The 16,667-nt window shown below is 40.8% G+C and overlaps 4 protein-coding genes across 5 annotated transcripts; 1 reads left to right on the plus strand and 3 right to left on the minus strand.

The window, feature by feature from the left end:
- The first annotated feature begins 445 nt into the window (after positions 1-445).
- Positions 446-2,330, plus strand: LOC311274471 (ubiquitin thioesterase OTUB2-like). The gene is made up of 5 exons (XM_084382162.1): positions 446-739; positions 829-947; positions 1,030-1,114; positions 1,805-1,996; positions 2,121-2,330. Exons 1-5 carry the CDS (start codon positions 659-661, stop codon positions 2,325-2,327), a joined length of 684 nt encoding a protein of 227 aa, XP_084238288.1. The 5' UTR covers positions 446-658; the 3' UTR covers positions 2,328-2,330.
- A 65-nt stretch (positions 2,331-2,395) lies between these two features.
- ddx24 (DEAD (Asp-Glu-Ala-Asp) box helicase 24) lies at positions 2,396-7,619 on the minus strand. Its single transcript, XM_084382154.1, has 9 exons — positions 7,534-7,619; positions 6,344-7,311; positions 5,801-6,250; positions 5,558-5,711; positions 4,122-4,634; positions 3,432-3,507; positions 3,136-3,324; positions 2,922-3,051; positions 2,396-2,839 (listed from the first exon to the last, which is right to left on the minus strand). The coding sequence occupies exons 2-9, from the start codon at positions 7,305-7,307 to the stop codon at positions 2,565-2,567; spliced, it is 2,751 nt and encodes a 916-aa protein (XP_084238280.1). The 5' UTR covers positions 7,308-7,311; positions 7,534-7,619; the 3' UTR covers positions 2,396-2,564.
- An 899-nt stretch (positions 7,620-8,518) lies between these two features.
- Positions 8,519-10,663, minus strand: serpina10b (serpin peptidase inhibitor, clade A (alpha-1 antiproteinase, antitrypsin), member 10b). Of its 2 annotated transcripts, none has more exons than XM_084381975.1 (5): positions 10,466-10,663; positions 9,643-10,278; positions 9,266-9,539; positions 8,979-9,126; positions 8,519-8,882 (listed from the first exon to the last, which is right to left on the minus strand). In XM_084381975.1, exons 2-5 carry the CDS (start codon positions 10,244-10,246, stop codon positions 8,691-8,693), a joined length of 1,218 nt encoding a protein of 405 aa, XP_084238101.1. In that variant the 5' UTR covers positions 10,247-10,278; positions 10,466-10,663; the 3' UTR covers positions 8,519-8,690. The 2 variants fall into 2 exon arrangements, with proteins under 2 accessions (XP_084238101.1, XP_084238102.1); XM_084381976.1 differs by having other exon boundaries at positions 10,555-10,662.
- Positions 10,664-11,482: 819 nt separating this feature from the next.
- On the minus strand, positions 11,483-16,611 carry atxn3 (ataxin 3). Its single transcript, XM_084381263.1, has 11 exons — positions 16,573-16,611; positions 15,915-16,079; positions 15,775-15,819; positions 15,588-15,673; positions 15,411-15,477; positions 15,242-15,329; positions 15,032-15,161; positions 14,744-14,907; positions 14,447-14,588; positions 14,142-14,206; positions 11,483-14,026 (listed from the first exon to the last, which is right to left on the minus strand). The coding sequence occupies exons 1-11, from the start codon at positions 16,594-16,596 to the stop codon at positions 13,977-13,979; spliced, it is 1,026 nt and encodes a 341-aa protein (XP_084237389.1). The 5' UTR covers positions 16,597-16,611; the 3' UTR covers positions 11,483-13,976.
- Positions 16,612-16,667: the final 56 nt, after the last annotated feature.

The raw sequence follows: 16,667 nt of genomic DNA on the forward strand, positions 1-16,667 counted from the left end.
ACTTTAGAGATTCAAAACACATCAACAAATACATGTAATGATTACATATATAGTTAAAATTAGCCCAACATCACCCAGATACATAGAATATAATGTTTTTACTTTAGGTTAGATAATACTTGTAGGCTTTCATTCAGGTTCTTTTGAATGGTTTTTTGAGACAGAAGAGAAGCTAACCAATAACAGGCTAATTGTAGGTTGTCATGTCTGGTTAGACTGCTATGGAGTGTTTGTATCTTATTTGTATTGTTTTCATTGTTTCTACTGCTTTTTTATTTATACTTTCTGCATTTTTTAAAACGTATTTATTGCCACTATTTTAATTGATGCTCTCTATTTCTGCCATCCCCTTTGCTGCTGTAATAATGCTTATTTCTTATGTTATTTTAAGGCTCTTTGTCAGCCTTCATCTGCCAAGCTAGGTTACTGTCCCTTTAACGCGAACACGTGGTACCTGCAAACATCCGGTTCTCACAGAATGCAACTAAAATTGCAACAATGTCTTGACACGTTTGTGACGCACTGAGTATTTTTTCGCCACACTCTACCTGTAATTATGTTTTCTTACGTTGTGTCCACGTTGCTGTAAAGACGGAGGAATGTCCCTCGAAGCTGCTGTTTGGTCCCGCGGACAGTAACGCGGTTTGTTCCTCGACAGATGGAGGCTGGCTGCCTTGTCTCAGGCTCAGAGGACATTTCTTCGCTGTTCCCTGAGCAAACGCCGGGTGCCAAATATAAAGTAGGCTTTTCAGTCAAGGGTGGGGACGAATACTCAAGGTGTTCATATGCTTCCCTGTTCTATTATTTACACATGTTGTCCTTTATTAGGATCTAAGCAGCCAGTTTTCCTCCGTGAGACAAGTGCGCGGAGATGGGAACTGCTTCTACAGAGCCCTCTGCTTCGCACACTTGGAGTCGATCCTGCATAATGCCAGGGCTCTGCAGAGGTCAGTCATCATCACCGATTTCGTCCAAAATGAAGTCGACTCTGATTAAAGTGTGGCCTTGTCTTACTGGTTCTACTTTCAGATTTAAGGAGAAAATTACTCAGACCTGCGAAGACTTTTCTTCTGCGGGATTCGATGAGAGTTCCTTCAAGCACCACCTCAATACAGTAAATAATGCATTTCCTTTCCTTCAACAGTCACATCATTTATGATACTGAACAGGTAACATTAATTCAGTAAAACGAGGATTCAAAATAAGTCTGGAAAATAGCATTTTATCTTCATTAATACAAGTGAAAATAGGGTTTTTTTTGTTGGGAACTTATCATTAACACATAAATTACTGTATGCCAAGCAATAAAACACAATAACACGCAGACAAGCCAATTAGAGACACGTGATGGAGGCAAAAACAGACAACTCTATGAAGAAGATGCCTTCAAAATTCCAGTTTTGGCTCCTGGGTAGACCATATCATTGTCCCCACCAAGTGGGTGTATTAAAATGGAATATATGAAGTTATAATAACAACTTGGACAAATAATGTTTCTGATGTGGCTGTCAATCTCTGAAAATGACACTAATTGCAAAGCAAAATTTGGTTCACAAACTATCTTCTGGATGGAGAAGTCACTTTTCCAATAATCTGTAACGTCCTTGAAGCTACCATTTCATAGGATTGTCCACATTTTTGAGGGAAGCTAAATGAAATAGGGAGATCCCACTGATTTGGCACCACATCACCTTTGAAATCATTCTTTCTACTACTATATTTTTGTTATGGGGGGTTAATCTGCTACTTGCTGCTTATTATACAGCTGCAGGAAAAATGCCTAATAGTTACTGTTCTCTTAAAGGTGGTATACGTTGTAGAGCAGTGTCAGGCTGGTGAGCAGGAGGATGCGCTGCTCCGGGTCTTCAATGAGCACCTGACCTCTGACAGTGTGGTGCAGTATCTCAGGCTGCTCACTTCAGCACACCTTCAAAACCACGCCGACTTCTTCTGCAACTTTGTGGAGGCACCCAATCTGCAAGTCTACTGTCATCAAGTTAGTGACAAAGTGTTACTGCCATCTAGTGAACAAATAGTAGAGCATCTTTAACTGTCCAAATAAAAAATGAAGAGTCAAGCAAATATAAATGCCTTGTTATGTCTTTGTTCTCTTCATTCAGGAAGTGGAGGCCATGGCCATGGAGTGTGATCATGTGGACATTTTAGCTCTGTCACAGGCCCTGGACATTTGCATTCACATCGTCTCCATGGAGGGCGATGAACAACAGCTGGCTCACCACATCATTCCAGAGGGTGCTGAACCCTCCCTGCACCTCCTCTACAAAACGTCACACTATAACATTCTCTACCCCCGACCTCAACACTGACCAGAGATCGAGTAGGACTCCACTCAGGAATATTGACTGGATGAATAGATTCCCTGCTGGGCTTTAAGACACTTATGAAAACAGATTTTTATAAAATCTTGCAGTGTACAGCCATTCAATAACATCTGGAAATACAATTTTTGCACACTGTGCAAGAAGTATTTAAGTGAATTGCAAAGAATGTATGTAAAAAAAATACATAAATCCTTTTAAAACACATACATTTCCATTAACATGTCACTGCTGCTGTCCTTTCTTCTGCTTCTTCTTTTTCTGCTGTGGTTGAACACCTTTCTTTAACTTCTGTTTCTTCTCTATTGTAACCGTAGTGAGGGCACTTTCCATCCCTGCCCGAGGCATGTGTGGCAGGGAGAGCTTTCCCATTTGAGTGGGGTACTTGGTCTTTATCGCATTCTTGAATACAGGCTGGGAGATCAAATGCTTCAAATGCTTTTTCATCCCCTTCACCATATTCTGCTGTTCTCTTTCATCGTCTTCATCCTTTGATCTGCCTGTGGACATAGGCGATGCATTCAGCTGTCTGTATTTGAACATTTTTAAATAAACTGAACATGTAACGAAAGATTTTCTTACCAAGTAAAAGCTCGTCATCCAGGTCAACCTCCAGGGCCTCTGCTGCCTGTCTGAACCAGGAGTTGTGGTGCTTCTCTCTGCTGTTGTGGAACTCGATCTTCTCAATCTGTCTGGCCAAGTTTACCCGCTCCTGTGGAGGAAAAAAGGTCAATAAACTATCTAATAGAAGATCTTTGAATATGTCTTTAAGGCACAATGTAATCCTGGATCTCACCTTGATTGCCTCCATGCATTTGGTCTCTATGGGGAACATGGGAAGCTCCTCGTTCTTCCCAAGAGTCTTGTAAATCTTTTTGAAGTTCATCATGTCGTCCGGGCCTATTAGCAGCAAACTGAGACCCTCTTTGGTGGCTCTCGCTGTTCTGCCACTCCGATGGACGTATGTCTCGGATGTCCTGGGAACCTAGTTAGTATTTGCGTTAGTTAGGATCCTTGTTTATACTAGACAGTTGTCGTTGGAATCCAAGTAACTGGCAGCCAAAATAATACATTGCATGGACAACAGCTTACCTGGTAGTGAATAACATGCTGAACATTGGGGATATCCAGTCCTCTTGCTGCCACATCAGTAGTTAGCAGAACACAACTGTGAATGAAATTTTGACAGAATTATTAAAAGGGCAGTATGTAGTTGGAAAAGAAATCAAACTCAGAATTTTTTTTCTATAACTGATTAAACAAAGTGTTCTCAGTGCAAAATAAGGTCCTCAGATGACAGCGAGCACAAAGCTACTGCTTATTTCAGGAACTGGAGACAAAAAACTTTGACTCAAAGTTACCAAATTAATATTCTGATCTTAAATTAAGTACATCTTAATGTGTTAAATGATTATAATTCTGTATTTCCTTGCCAAGATGGCAGCAACACAAGCTCATGTACAGACAATTCAAGGTGCACTCGAGTTGATACCACACCCTCCACTTTGAGGAGTGAAATCTGAAAAAAACTGCATATTGGGAGGACTTACTTCCATTTGCAAATGTACAGAACATATTCTGTACATTTGTTAACGATGGAATTATTCATTGGAAACACACTCCAGGCCTTTTTCGGTCATACAAGGTAAACCTGTTTTTTTAAAGCCCTCAATTGCAGCCAATAGATTTTTATATTTCATCATAGGTACATAATTACAAAATGAAGTCCCAGCCTAAGACAAATACCTTTAGGCTCCTGCTGCAAGTGCGTGCAAAACTCACCTCTCCCTCTCAGCAAACCGCTCCAGGTTTTTAAGGCGTTGTTTCTGGTGCATGTTGGCATGAAGAGGCAGTGGAGTGCGGTCCAAGATAACCAGCAGGGAGTTCAGTCTCTTGATACAGTCTATACTGTTGGCAAAGACCATGGTGCGGCCAGGATACTGGAGCAAGAAGTAATAAAGGTAGAAGTCCTTCTCCTCCTTCTGACAGTGGATTTGTGTCTCCGTCAAGGTCTCCACAGTCGCCTCTTTCCTGGTGAGGTCAACAATTTTGGGTTTGGACCTGATCCCCACTTTCTCCATGAGAATTTCCAGCTTGCTCCTCTGGTCCAGATTCTTCTTTTTTTTCTGCAGGAGGCGGGTGGGCAGGCTGCGAGCCATGGTCAGTGTGGCTGAGAACACAAATGTTTGCCTCGTGGGGTTGAAGTGCACCGTGTTAAGCATCTCCAGCAGACTCTCCAGCTCTGCAAAGTGGCCTCTCTCTACCATGCGATCTGCTTCGTCAATGACCAGGCACCTGTAGAATAACACAACCAAGGGTAGTTCATAACAAACAAGCCTCTGAATGATCCGTCTCACTTCTGATATCCCTCTTTCCATCTGTTGTGAAGAGGTCAGAATAAAACATACATTGTGCAGGGTTTTTAACAAGAGGAAAATAGGCTTTGCAGCATTCAGGTGTTTTAGAGGTAATTGCACAATTGCATTCAGAGCTGTCGGCATACTACTGAAGATACAAGCTCCTGCTCAGACTCTGCTAAACTTTGGAAAGAAGTCAAATTCAATAAAAAACTAAGTACCCACCTCTGGTATTGTTTTTAGCTTTCAACAAATATTTTGCTGCTGCAGTCTGTGATTGCACAGAGACCCCTCCTCTAAATAGCAATAATATGCCTGCAGTCGATGCTAGTTTCCTTTGCTTTATTGAGGCTTTCACTGCTGATATTGTACTTGAGGCCCCACAGGACATGGATGTTAGTAAATCAATGCCATGGATACCTTGGATTATTTAATCTTAAACCTATTCATGCACCTGTAATTACAGAGCAATTTACTTATGTATACACATTTTATTAAGTTTGTTTATTTAGGTTTGTGTAGGCATAAAAAAAACTGTTCCTGACACTTCTGGCACATGCAGAGGATGGTTCATTACCTCAACTCCTTTTTTTGGGACTTTTGTTGATGTTTTGTTTCCAAAAGGTTAAAAGAAATATAAAAATAATTTCATGAAAAAAAAGTTATATTACATTATTTTGAGTTATTGTGGTTTTTGTTCAGGGTGTGAGATTACCTTTGCCTGGTGTAATGCAGTACAGTGGGATGTTGTTTACTCAATTTGATCATTTATCTGTGATGCTACATGTACATCCATAAAGCAATACTGATTTTTACAATAACACCCAATTATAGTCGACAAAAGTGTGCATTGTGACTTACTTGAGCTGTCTCAAGTTCAGCAGATGTGGATGCTTCTCCTGGATCAAGTCCCACAGACGTCCTGGAGTGGCAATAATGATCTCTGGTCTTCGCTTCAGCATCCGTCTTTGTTTCTGTTGAGCCATTCCACCCACCACGATCGCCGTTTTGATGTCTGCACAGCAGTAACAACTTGAGCATCTTGATATTCATATATCTGTTTCACTACTTAGGTAAACCGATCATAAATCTTTAATGACTTACCTGTGAATTTTGCGACAGCATCGATATGGTGTTTGACCTGCACAGCCAGCTCTCTGGTGGGAGTGAGCACCAGCCCAAGCAGAGGTTGACTGCGACTATCAGCAGGTTGTTCTTCTCCTTCAGCGGCCTGATCAAAGTCAAACTCTGCGTTCTCGATTACTTGAACACATCCGAGCTTCTCATCGTCATCTTCGTCTGTGTCAGACTGATCCTGCTCCGTGATGCTATCACCGTCTTCATCATCAGCTTTCATGTCTTCCTCATCATCCTCTTCTACTGTGGATTCAGCTGCCTCTCCTGCCTTTGTGGACTCCTCCACAGCAGGTAAATACAAACTCTCCACCTGTGTGGCTGCTTCGGTGTCGTCATCCACAGGCTCTTCTGAACTGTTCCTCCACTCCATGATTGTGTGGATCATGGGAATGCCAAAAGCCAAAGTCTTCCCGCTTCCTGTAATGAAAGCGCTCACGTCAGCTTCACTTTAGGAAATATGAAGATGACAGATTGTTACCAGAAAAAAAAACAAAAGGTGTTTTATCTTACCCGTCTCAGCTGCCCCCAGGATGTCCATACGATCCCGGATAGCTGAAGGCAAAGTCAGGGCTTGAATAGGTGTCGGTGTAGCAAATCCAAGACTGCTCAGTGCCTTTAGCACAGGGGAGGGAACAAACAGGTCCTTCCACGCACTCACGTCAGCATTTTTGTCAGTAGAGCCAAGTGCTGCACTTGTCCAGTTCTTTTGCTGCTTTTTGGCGGGCTTCGTCACTTTATCTTGGGTGGGTTTCTCTTCTTCCAGAGCCTGAGGTTCTGACGGAGACTCCTGGTTTATTTTGTCTTCTTCCAGAGCCTGAAGCTCTGATGGAGACCCCTGGTTTGGCTCTTCCTCTGGGACTGTATCCTCTTTTATCTGCTGCTTCCCTTTCTTTTTCTTCTTTTTGTTGCTCTTCTTTGCAGGTTTTGATTGAGCATCAGGGTCTTGGCTAATGGCTGTATCTTTTAAAGTGTCTTCTTTAGCCGTCTCATCGTCCCCTCCCTCCTTTTCTGCAGCTACATCCTCCTGTGTAACTTCTGCAGAAATGTCATCTGGTTGGGCTGATTCCTTTGCATTTGGTTTCTTGTTTTTCTTCTTCTTCTTGGCTTTTTTCTTGGGTGGTTCAGCTGTTTTCTCTCCATCTTTGCTCTCCACATCCTTCTCTCCAGCCTCCTGCCCTGCCTCGCTGGCTTTCCTTTTCTTTGCCTGCTTCTTCTTCTCCCTCTGCTTCTCCTTCTTCTTCTCCTTCTTCATCAGTTCCCTTTCTGCTTTAGCTGCAGCCTTCTCGGAGTCTACCAGGCGGTAGTTTGTCAGCTCTTCAAAGCACACCAGACCCTCCATGCCCTCCTCGGAGAAGATACTGGGATCAAGCTCTACAGCTTCCCATTTGCCTTTCATATGGATGCTCCGTTTGGCTCGTTTCAGAAGCCCGGAGGACAGACTCTTGTTTTTCGGCTTCATCTTCTTCGTCTTCATTTTCCTACAAATACATCAATTAAAAGAGTTATGCCAATGTGGTGATTCGTCTCTTTAAAAGTGAGTTGTTAAAGCGTATGTCTGAAGTTAGCAGCTACAGCACCGAGGAACTCCAGCTAGCTAACTTGTGTATAAACTGCTTTTAAAAGTATAAAACACAATCAATATATGAACGCATTAACAACTACGTAATGCCAATAAGTAAAAACAATCTAAAAAACATTACCTTTACCCACTGTGGTTTTCGGAAATGTCAAAATGCAGCTACAAACTATAACAGCTACGCATGACACGAGGGCGCCGCCATGACAGTGTTGATCACGTGGTTTGAAAAACTTTATTAGTCCCAACGGCAGGAACAGTGATTTCTGTCCTGCAGTTGCATGCATACTACTCATGTTTATTTGCTCTTCGGTGAGAGTAACAAGCTGTTCCTGCTGCTGTTTGTTTTAGTCAAATCCTGTTTTATCAGCAAAATAACTACAGTATCTTGAAATCATCTCAGTGAAATGCCTGTTGATCATTTTGTAAAACAATTCAGAAAAAGTCATATTTTCACACATTCCTGATCTGACTAAGCCAGTGTTAGAAGTGGGAGTAGTCTCATTAAGAGTGGATTTACTGGAACAACCCTTAATAAAAGCTTTATAGATTGTAAGTAATGGCTTTAGGAATTATTTAAAAAAAAAAATGTTGCCAGGTTGGTAAAAAATGTTTTTGCTGGAACAAATGCTTCTAAGTTTCTGCAGATATAAATTTTAACAAGTTAATATTTTTTTAAAAAGCCAACAGCAAACTTGTGCAAGTTGTCTACATATGTCACTGGTTAATGGTTTTGAGAATAATCTGTCAAGTCTGCAGTTTTTAATGTTTATTTTTAAAAGAAGTCAATTGGAAGAGAATATAACCAGCCAGAGATTTTTCACAATCCTGCTGTGTTAAAGTTATTATTTGTGGTTTATCTATAAAGCATCAGTAGATATTTATCTTATTTTAAGTCCCACTTTAAAAAGTGACTTATTTGAAAGTGGTACTGTTGCATTTGACTGACAACTGCAATTTAGGTCATTTGTTCGTTTACTTATTACATGGAAAGTGGTTCAGTTACTGTAATGCTCAAATGCATATACCCAACAATGACCTAATGTGGTATCCACACATCATTATTTAAGAAATGAAATTATTTAATTAAATTCAAATGAAAGGCACACTGACGTCATTTATTGTTTAATAGGTAGCACATACTGTATAGGTAGGCTTTCAGAAAAGACCAGCACAAGCATTTCAAGACAGATTTAAGTTTTCAAAAAAATGCATGGAAATAGCCCTCCAAAATCCTGAGTAAACACAATCTCATGTGTAAGCACAGTACAGTCATGACTGCTAGTTTTTGGTGGGGTCAATCACCCTGCCCATGAACAGCATGCAGTTTGTGTCTTCATGGTAAATGAAGAAGAAGAACGGTCTGTCGACAGTGAAGGTCCTGGGTAAGGAATATGGAATAATGCCAATTGTTGTGGCTGCTGCAGCAGTCGTCCCGCTCTCATCCACCTCGATCACAGCCTTGTGCAGCACCTGTGATTTTACAGACAAGATATAAAGTTCATCATCTCTGAAGTTAGAACATGCAAGTATATTTTTCCAACATGGTGAAATTAAAAAAAAACTAACCTCTGACACTTTGAGGCCGCCGCTCTTACTCAGCTTTGTCAAATTGGCTGAATTACTGAAGACGCTGGCCATGCCCATGTCTGGTAGAAGGTTGTGGAGGGAGTAAGACTGCTCCATCTTGAATTTGGGTATGTTGACTTCCAGTTTGCTGTAAACAAGACATGTCGAGAACACTCACTTGTTGATATTTTGTATTTGGACTTTGAAGCAGATGTTACAGAATGCAACACACAGAAATAACAGAATAATGAATAGTTGAAAAGCTAAAGACAAGTTTTAGCACTTACGTTTTTCGCAGCTTTTTGATCCAGATGAGGAACTTCGCAGCTGTGATCTCCTCATCTATCACAGTGTAGTCCGTGCCTTTGTTGGGGAGCAGGATAAGCATGGAAACGCCTTCCTCGTATGGTAGCTTCAGCGCTTTGGCACCAATTACAAAGTCTTCCATCGTGTAGAACTTATCCTCCATAAACATCATCGGTACTTGCACAACACTGTAGCTGTTGATGTAGAAGGGCGAGCTCGTAGTGAAATTGGGATTGAAAGGCAACTGCCAGGCTCCTGCAGAGAAAACATTACCATTTAATTTTTTTTAACAGTTTGATTGTGTACACTGGAGGTCAAAGGTCAAAATGCAAACGGAGTTCAGTGTGATTCAACTTACCCTGGAAGAAAATGGTGTTGATTAACATGAGTTTGGTCACTGGATCCAGGGTGGAAATCATCTCTGTCACTTTGTCACGAGTCCTGTGCTTAACATACTCATTGATGAGGTTGATACTCCCTTTTGTGTCGCTAAAGTCTACACTTTTGATGTCAGCGTTGAAAAACTCCTTGATCTGGTCCTCAAACACCTTCTCCACCTCAAACTGCGGGGTCATAAAGAGGGCCATGCCTTGGTCCAGTGTCAGCGATCCATTTTGTGTGATGTTCTCATTGAGGAGCTGAAAGAGTCTTGGGATAAGTTCTGGCTGGTCAGCCTGCGCCAGTCGCTCCAGGTTGAGTCCCCTGAGCATTTCTTCGTGTGTGTCACCGTCAGAAGCCATTAAGAGAGCGGCAAAGCTGGTAGAGATGCTCAGGGGTGAGAAAAAGATGTTCTTGTCGTGGAAGCTGGATATTTTTTTGTAAAGGTCAATGGCAAAACCCATGTTTTTGAAGGACAGATCTGCGATGGTGGTGCTCGGAGCGTGTGCTAGTTGGATGGGAGCGAGGAAGCACATGCAGGTTATAATGGAAATAAATCCCATCTTCAGTTTGTGTACCACCATGTTCGGAGTCTGAGAAGGTATGGGTGCTCAAACTGAAACACGCAAGCAGATAGACGGCAATAGATTACTTAAAAAAGCACAATGAAACAGTCACGTAATGACGCATCTACCAAAAAGGAGATCTCATTAATAACTTATAGCTCCACTAAGCTTCAAAATGCAATTCATATTTGTGATCAAAAACATTTTTTCCGAAGATAAAAGAGCTGTCATACGTACCATTCAGCTTGGCCAAAATTATGTCTGTAAGATCCATCTACTATTTGGGGAAACAAAGTGCAAGTGTGCTCTGGGTGTTAAATATTAACCGTGATGTTGTGCTGCTCCAAATGGCGTCAGAGCTGTTTTTCAGACATTCAGGGCCTCTTCTCCAGCCGTTATGGATCATGTCCAAACTATTCCATTAAAGCCTGTGTGGCAGCAGGCTTTTGTTCCGACCAATCAAGAGCACACCTGATTCGACCAATCAGCTGATTGAAGACTCCGATCAGCTGATGAAATTAGTCAAGCCTGGTGTGCACCTGAGGGTTATTTCTATGGTCCCCAGTTTTACACGTTTGCCTTCTCTCCAATATAGTGGAACTTGACGCCACTCGGCTTGTGATGCTCAAAGCGGCAAAAACAAATCATTTGAAAATGTCAACAGCAATGTCTCTTTCCAGAAATCATGACCCGGTTACTCAAGATAATCCACAGACCTTTTGTGAGCTGTTTCATGTTAGAAGTATTTTCTTTCTACCAGACTAGATTGTATCACCACTTAGGAGGTGTGTATCTACTCATGGATGAGAGACTTTTGCTTGTGACAGGGTAGGATGAAAACATTAATGGCATCCTCCTTGGATGAGCTGTAATGTTAGCTAACCTCTGGTCCATGAGTAGATACACGCTTCCTTCGGCTCAGTGATACAGTCGGTGGTTGTGGTTCGGTAGAAAGAAAATAGTTTCAACATCGAACTGCTCTCGACAAGGTCTGTGGATTCACTTGAGACATTGCTGTTAGTTTTTTCAAATATATGTTTTTGGCGCTTTGAGCACCACAAGCTGATCCAGTTCCATTTTTATTTAAGAGAAGGCAGACATCTCTACGGCCGATACCTCCAAAACTCTGCACCTCACACCAAAACAATCTAGATGGATAAAAAGTACTACAGCTAAGAAGAAAAATATGTCTTTTTGATTTTGAGATGAACTGTCCCTTTAATGTAAAATATCAAAAAATGACACAGGAGAAACTTCAGGAGGAGTGAATGTCACTTTAATCCTGGAACAAGAACTAATACATTAAATGAAATAATGTGCTATGGTAATGTGAAATATAACAAAAATGATGAGTACTTACTGTAAGAATGTAGTGAGTGAAAACAATGTAATGATAAAAATCCAGCTACCAACACTTTATACTCTTTCACAAGTGCATTTTAAATAGAAAAAAACAAGCCCAACAAAGGATTCAAAGGAAACAAACACGGTAATGAAATCATGGAATCTTCTTGGAGGTCATCCAGCACGGGAAGTCAAAGTTTTCATGACAGCCAATACTTTAGTGGAAGCATCAAGATATATCCATGTGGTCACCCAGAACAAACAACCATAAACAAATGTCACTGTGTTAATGCTGTAATGTGGTCTATACATTGACATTGTGTGTTGTAACCAGACTTTGGTTTGAGGTCTGAACAGAAGCGCGTAGAGGGATATAAGAGGGATTTTAACCAAGCTGTGGTCAGAATCAAATGAAAGAAAATGAAATAAAATGCACACTTCAAAGTTTATACATGGTGACACGTTTTTGATGTTTTGTTTTTCTCTTTGGATTTTAGATTATGTTAAGTATGAGGTTAAATAACAGTCATCCTTCATTCACACCATTTTACTGTTAGGTCATCAATCCACCAATGGCTTCCGTAGCTTTAAAGGGTAATTGCGGTATTTTTAAACCTCAGCCCTATTTTCTTTTGGTATTTTGACACGCTAGTTGGCAATTCTGAACTAACGTGTTGAAGTAACACTGAAGTCACAGAATAACACAAACAAAACAACCAATCGAGGCCACAGCAGACCAGCAACTCCTGTCTTCTGCGAAGTAAAATTATTGCTTTTGTGGTGCTTTATAACAGAGTGATATAATGGCTGTTTATGCTTAATCATATGGGATCTTACTTCTAAATATAAAAGGTCTGTCTCTGTAGGGATCCTTTCTACAATGTTGTCAGGCGCTTTGAATAATAATCTAAACCTGTTGGTGACAAAAACAGGCACTTTTGATGACTTACTTTTACCCTTAAGGATTAGGCGGCAGCCATTACGGGATGTTTACGGCTGCCAACTGAGGTAATCAACGGGACCAGTTCCAAAACTTTTTGTACCTATTAGTCCGTTAGACCCCAAAATATGTAAAAAAATAGCGCCCAGGTTTAAATACTGGAATTGCCCTTTAATCCATGACAACCTCAGTGCAGATGAATATACTTTTGTACAACTACAACGTGTCTACAACGTTGATCTAAGTATGATTGGAATACAGAACAGAAAAGTCAAATCAGTGCAATCAAACAATTATTTCATGGGCTGTAACATACAAGAGTAAAATCATCGGCTGTTTGTTTTCTTTATAATAAATTTCTTTTTCGGTTCATGACAAATACTGATGAGGAAAAACAACAGATGCAGTCATATACAAGGTAGGCTTGTTGGACACGTCAGACTTAATTTGGTTTGAAGTGATCACACTGTGCTGGAAACATCAACAATGTATTTATGTTTCAGTTGCAGTTCCCTGGTGTTTATAGATTTCTTCTTTGTTCCCCATTACATGTCAACTTATCTTGGACAAGATATGAAATCAATATGCATCACGCAAAAGTATCTGAGATTCGGGAAATAGCTCTATAGAATTATTATAGTTGCTCGCTCAATCCAGAATGGACAAAACATCCTTAAATCAAGTGTTTGTGAGCTTTGTAATCTCACTTTTTTTTTTTATTATGCCTACTTATACACTTAAAAGGTAAAAACAAAGCCCCAACTTCAAAATATGTTGTTGTCTAAATACCTTAAGAGTTCACTCTTTCACTCATAGGTAAAATAATTGATGAAGTCAGGAATAAATGACCCACACGTGTTAGTGCTGCTGGCTAAAAGATATTTCGGTATGTTGCAACAAGAAATGATTTCAAAACTACAATGGTGTTCTGGTGGGGCAGGCGCTGGAATTGCATCTTAACGCAAGTCCAATATAAAGGAAGGAGGCTCAGTCACTATCTATCAAACTTTTATCTGTGGTCTCAGCATTGGTCTCCTGTGGCTTTCACACAACACTCATAACCCACTCCAGTAAACACACCCTTCGTATGCTGAAGATTCCTTTCCATCTCTTCCAGAGGAAAAACGAGAATAAAAAAAACAGTACACAATAGAAATAGAAGGCGCCATGGTAAAAAGGCAATTGCAAACTTGGATTAAACTGCATCATGAGTTCTGTGGTCACCCTTTTCCCAGCCTCAGTGCCTCAGTGAGTTAGATTAGACTAACTGCTGCCTTTTCTTTGTCGTTGTTCTCTTCTCTATAGCCTGTCAGCGAACTAACCAGGGGGAAACGTGTCAGCCTTTCCTGACTTTCCTTTTGTTCGCATGTGCAAAAGGTTAGAGGAAGGAGCAAAGCTACCCCTGTATGGGGTTGCCAATCCAGGCAGCTGGTAAACAACATAGGAAAACCTTTCACACCTTCTTCACTGGCTGGGCTTTTGTTGTTGGTCCTCCTCTCCAGTGTTTACTGATCCTAGAAGAGTGAAAAGGGCTTAAGTGAGTATGTTTCATGTCTTCCACTGGCCTTTTGATAAAATCCATTAAATAATCTGCTCCATAATTACATATTTAAAATCAGATCTACTTACCTGAGCCGCCTGTCGATTTTGTGTCTGATTGTTGAGGAATGTTCGGCTGAGCTTGTTGCTGCTGCCTAAGAAGTCAACAGAGAATTTGTATCAATATCAATTCATTTTCTGTTCATTCAAAGGAGGCGGATGCTGCATCATGAATACTTCAATCAGGAGCACAAATTGTGGCCTCAAAAAAATGCCATCGCAATAATGTTTCAATGTAATGTGAAACACACTTACACCATAAAATTGATCATCATTAATCACAAAGCAGTATCCAACCCATCAGCAGTAGTTATCAGGCATGCAGTTAAACCCACCGATCGAAATAGGCTTGTCTTCTCTTCCGCAGTTCCTCAGCTGTGAGCGTCTCACTCTGGCCTCCTTTTTGTCCTCCTGCAGCACTCCCCGATTTAACATTTCCCATTTCAGATTCTGAGGACTTGTTGCTCATCACTGCTCCTATAATATTATAGCCATGGACACACAATTTTCAGTATTGACATTTGTAAAACAAAAAAATAGCAAAATTATGATAAACATATGCTTAAAACTATGATATTAATTAGAAAGAAACAATATACTATTTTAAAAACTCTGGATGGCTCATCCTTTACCTTGCATGCTGAGCTGTATGGCCCTGCGAAGATCAGCTTCTTCATCTTCCACATCTATGTCCTGTCTGCTGAGTGCCAGAGCTCTTTTAAGCTCGTCATCTTCATCCACGACCTCATCCTCCACACCAAAGCCCATCTCCGTCTGGGCCAGAGCTGCTGACCTGCTGCTCACACAAAAAGGCTTAATCAGTTATTTTTTGTTAACTTCATCCATAAATATAAACTAAGATACTCATTTCTAAGTAATTTCTGGGTTCTCCACTTTGTGGTGTCATATATAGTACCTACCCTGCACTCGTCTGGGCCTCCTCCTCTCCAATCAGCCTTGGCCGCTGCTGCTGCTGCACTCTCATGATCCCAAGGATCTGCTCTGCTTCACACTCAGGGAGGTTTCCTCTGATCACAAATATGGAATAACCTGCACAAAGACAACTCATATAAACTTTTCTCTATTGCAATATTCAATCATACCATAAATAAAAGTCAATTTTACAATACCTTCTTGTTGTAACTGTGCAAGGAAAAGTGCTAGATAGGTGTCAGATATCAACTCTGGTCCAGTCAACAGTGAGTTCAGATTAAACCACTGCATTAAAAACAAAACAGAGTCATCAGTTAAGGTACAACTGAATTACATTTGTTTATGATGTTGATAAGTGCCTCATACCTGTTGTCCAAGTTTGCGTATAGTAAACCAGTGCTCCTTGTAGTTGCAAATAAAGGCTTTCTCATTTCTGAAACATTAAAGCAGGAATAACTGTCACCATCAACTTAAATCTGTCAAGTAGTTCTGTGAATACAGATAAAGAGATCACAAAATAAAGTCTTGACGAAGAAACTTTACATTGGATTGATCATCAGGCTCTGGTACTCCCGGCTGTTGAAAAGGATTAGCTCCAAGCCCCACACTCTCAGAGCATTGCTAATTACCTAAAGGAATTAGATGACGGAAAAGAAAAATTATATTACCAACCTTTTTGTGGTTGTGGATCTGTTATTAAGTAGCAATAAAAAGTGAATCTGAAACTCACTTGTATTGAGAAAAACCCGCTGTCGTCCATGTTCCCAGATGGTTGCTAGAAACACAGTTACATATCATAAAGTTAGTATTTGGTAATAGAGTGTAATAAACATGCTGCTGCACTGACATTCACCTTCCATGTGTCCTCACCTGTAAAAAGGTCCTATACTCCTCGCTGGCCATCCCTCCCTCTGCCATCCTCATCCTCTCCTCTTCATCCAGCTGATGAGCAATGGAGGACAGATCCACAGGAGTGAAATACTCACCCTGCAGGAGGTTGTTGAGACAGTGTTGGGCGCAAAGAGAGCCCTCTTGCTACAAAATAAACATTTAGTTACTGTTAAGACACACGATCAAATAGTTTCATTCAAAACTTTTGTTAGCTTTAGGAACATAGAATAAGCCAATACTACACTTTTATGGGTCTTTCCCCACGGTAGCATTCATACAGTAGTAGAGCTACATACAGCTAACTCACGTACAGCTACTCTTAATGTAATAACTCCAGATAGCTATGTTAAGCCAGTTTGTTTACTAACATGGTAAATAATAACGAGCTTGCGGTTGTTGCAAAGCTTCCGGTTTTGATACTGCAAGCTGTAGAGAAACTTTTCATAATCTCTGACTAGCAGGTTCAGTTAGCATTGTAGCTGCCTGGACAACAATACTGCCAAACACCACCACAAATCTCCCAACACCCTCCAGGTAGCGCCGGTAAACAAATCGCCGCCAGAAGGTTCAAGGCTTTCAAAATGAACACGACGAATTTTCTGTAGCTAAACGCTTCAAATTAAAGGTTTTAACTTACTTTCTCATGAAATATGGAATCCATATTCAGCTTTCTGTCAAACATTCAACTCTGACCTCTAGCCCCGCTGCTTTCATCACCGTGAACAGGAGGTA

The sequence above is a fragment of the Pagrus pagrus genome (assembly GCF_965226575.1).
Source record: "Pagrus pagrus genome assembly, chromosome: 18".
In the NCBI taxonomy this organism is placed as follows: domain Eukaryota; kingdom Metazoa; phylum Chordata; class Actinopteri; order Spariformes; family Sparidae; genus Pagrus; species Pagrus pagrus.

What these genes read in the sequence shown, in the direction of transcription:
- LOC311274471 (XM_084382162.1), top strand. Translation starts at nt 659, where the DNA reads ATGGAGGCTGGCTGCCTTGTCTCAGGCTCAGAGGACATTTCTTCGCTG. An exon ending in CGCCGGGTGCCAAATATAAA is followed by an intron (nt 740 to 828) that starts GTAGGCTTTTCA and finishes GTCCTTTATTAG; the next exon opens with GATCTAAGCAGCCAGTTTTC. An exon ending in AATGCCAGGGCTCTGCAGAG is followed by an intron (nt 948 to 1,029) that starts GTCAGTCATCAT and finishes TTCTACTTTCAG; the next exon opens with ATTTAAGGAGAAAATTACTC.
- ddx24 (XM_084382154.1), bottom strand. Translation starts at nt 7,307, where the DNA reads ATGAAGACGAAGAAGATGAAGCCGAAAAACAAGAGTCTGTCCTCCGGG. An exon ending in CGGTTTGCTGAGAGGGAGAG is followed by an intron (nt 3,508 to 4,121) that starts GTGAGTTTTGCA and finishes TTTCATTCACAG; the next exon opens with TTGTGTTCTGCTAACTACTG. An exon ending in AGCATGTTATTCACTACCAG is followed by an intron (nt 3,325 to 3,431) that starts GTAAGCTGTTGT and finishes AATACTAACTAG; the next exon opens with GTTCCCAGGACATCCGAGAC.
- serpina10b (XM_084381975.1), bottom strand. Translation starts at nt 10,246, where the DNA reads ATGGTGGTACACAAACTGAAGATGGGATTTATTTCCATTATAACCTGC. An exon ending in CAACACCATTTTCTTCCAGG is followed by an intron (nt 9,540 to 9,642) that starts GTAAGTTGAATC and finishes TTTTCTCTGCAG; the next exon opens with GAGCCTGGCAGTTGCCTTTC. An exon ending in ATCAAAAAGCTGCGAAAAAC is followed by an intron (nt 9,127 to 9,265) that starts GTAAGTGCTAAA and finishes TCTTGTTTACAG; the next exon opens with CAAACTGGAAGTCAACATAC.
- atxn3 (XM_084381263.1), bottom strand. Translation starts at nt 16,596, where the DNA reads ATGGATTCCATATTTCATGAGAAA. An exon ending in AGTATAGGACCTTTTTACAG is followed by an intron (nt 15,820 to 15,914) that starts GTGAGGACACAT and finishes CTGTGTTTCTAG; the next exon opens with CAACCATCTGGGAACATGGA. An exon ending in GAGGCCCAGACGAGTGCAGG is followed by an intron (nt 14,908 to 15,031) that starts GTAGGTACTATA and finishes TTGTGTGAGCAG; the next exon opens with CAGGTCAGCAGCTCTGGCCC.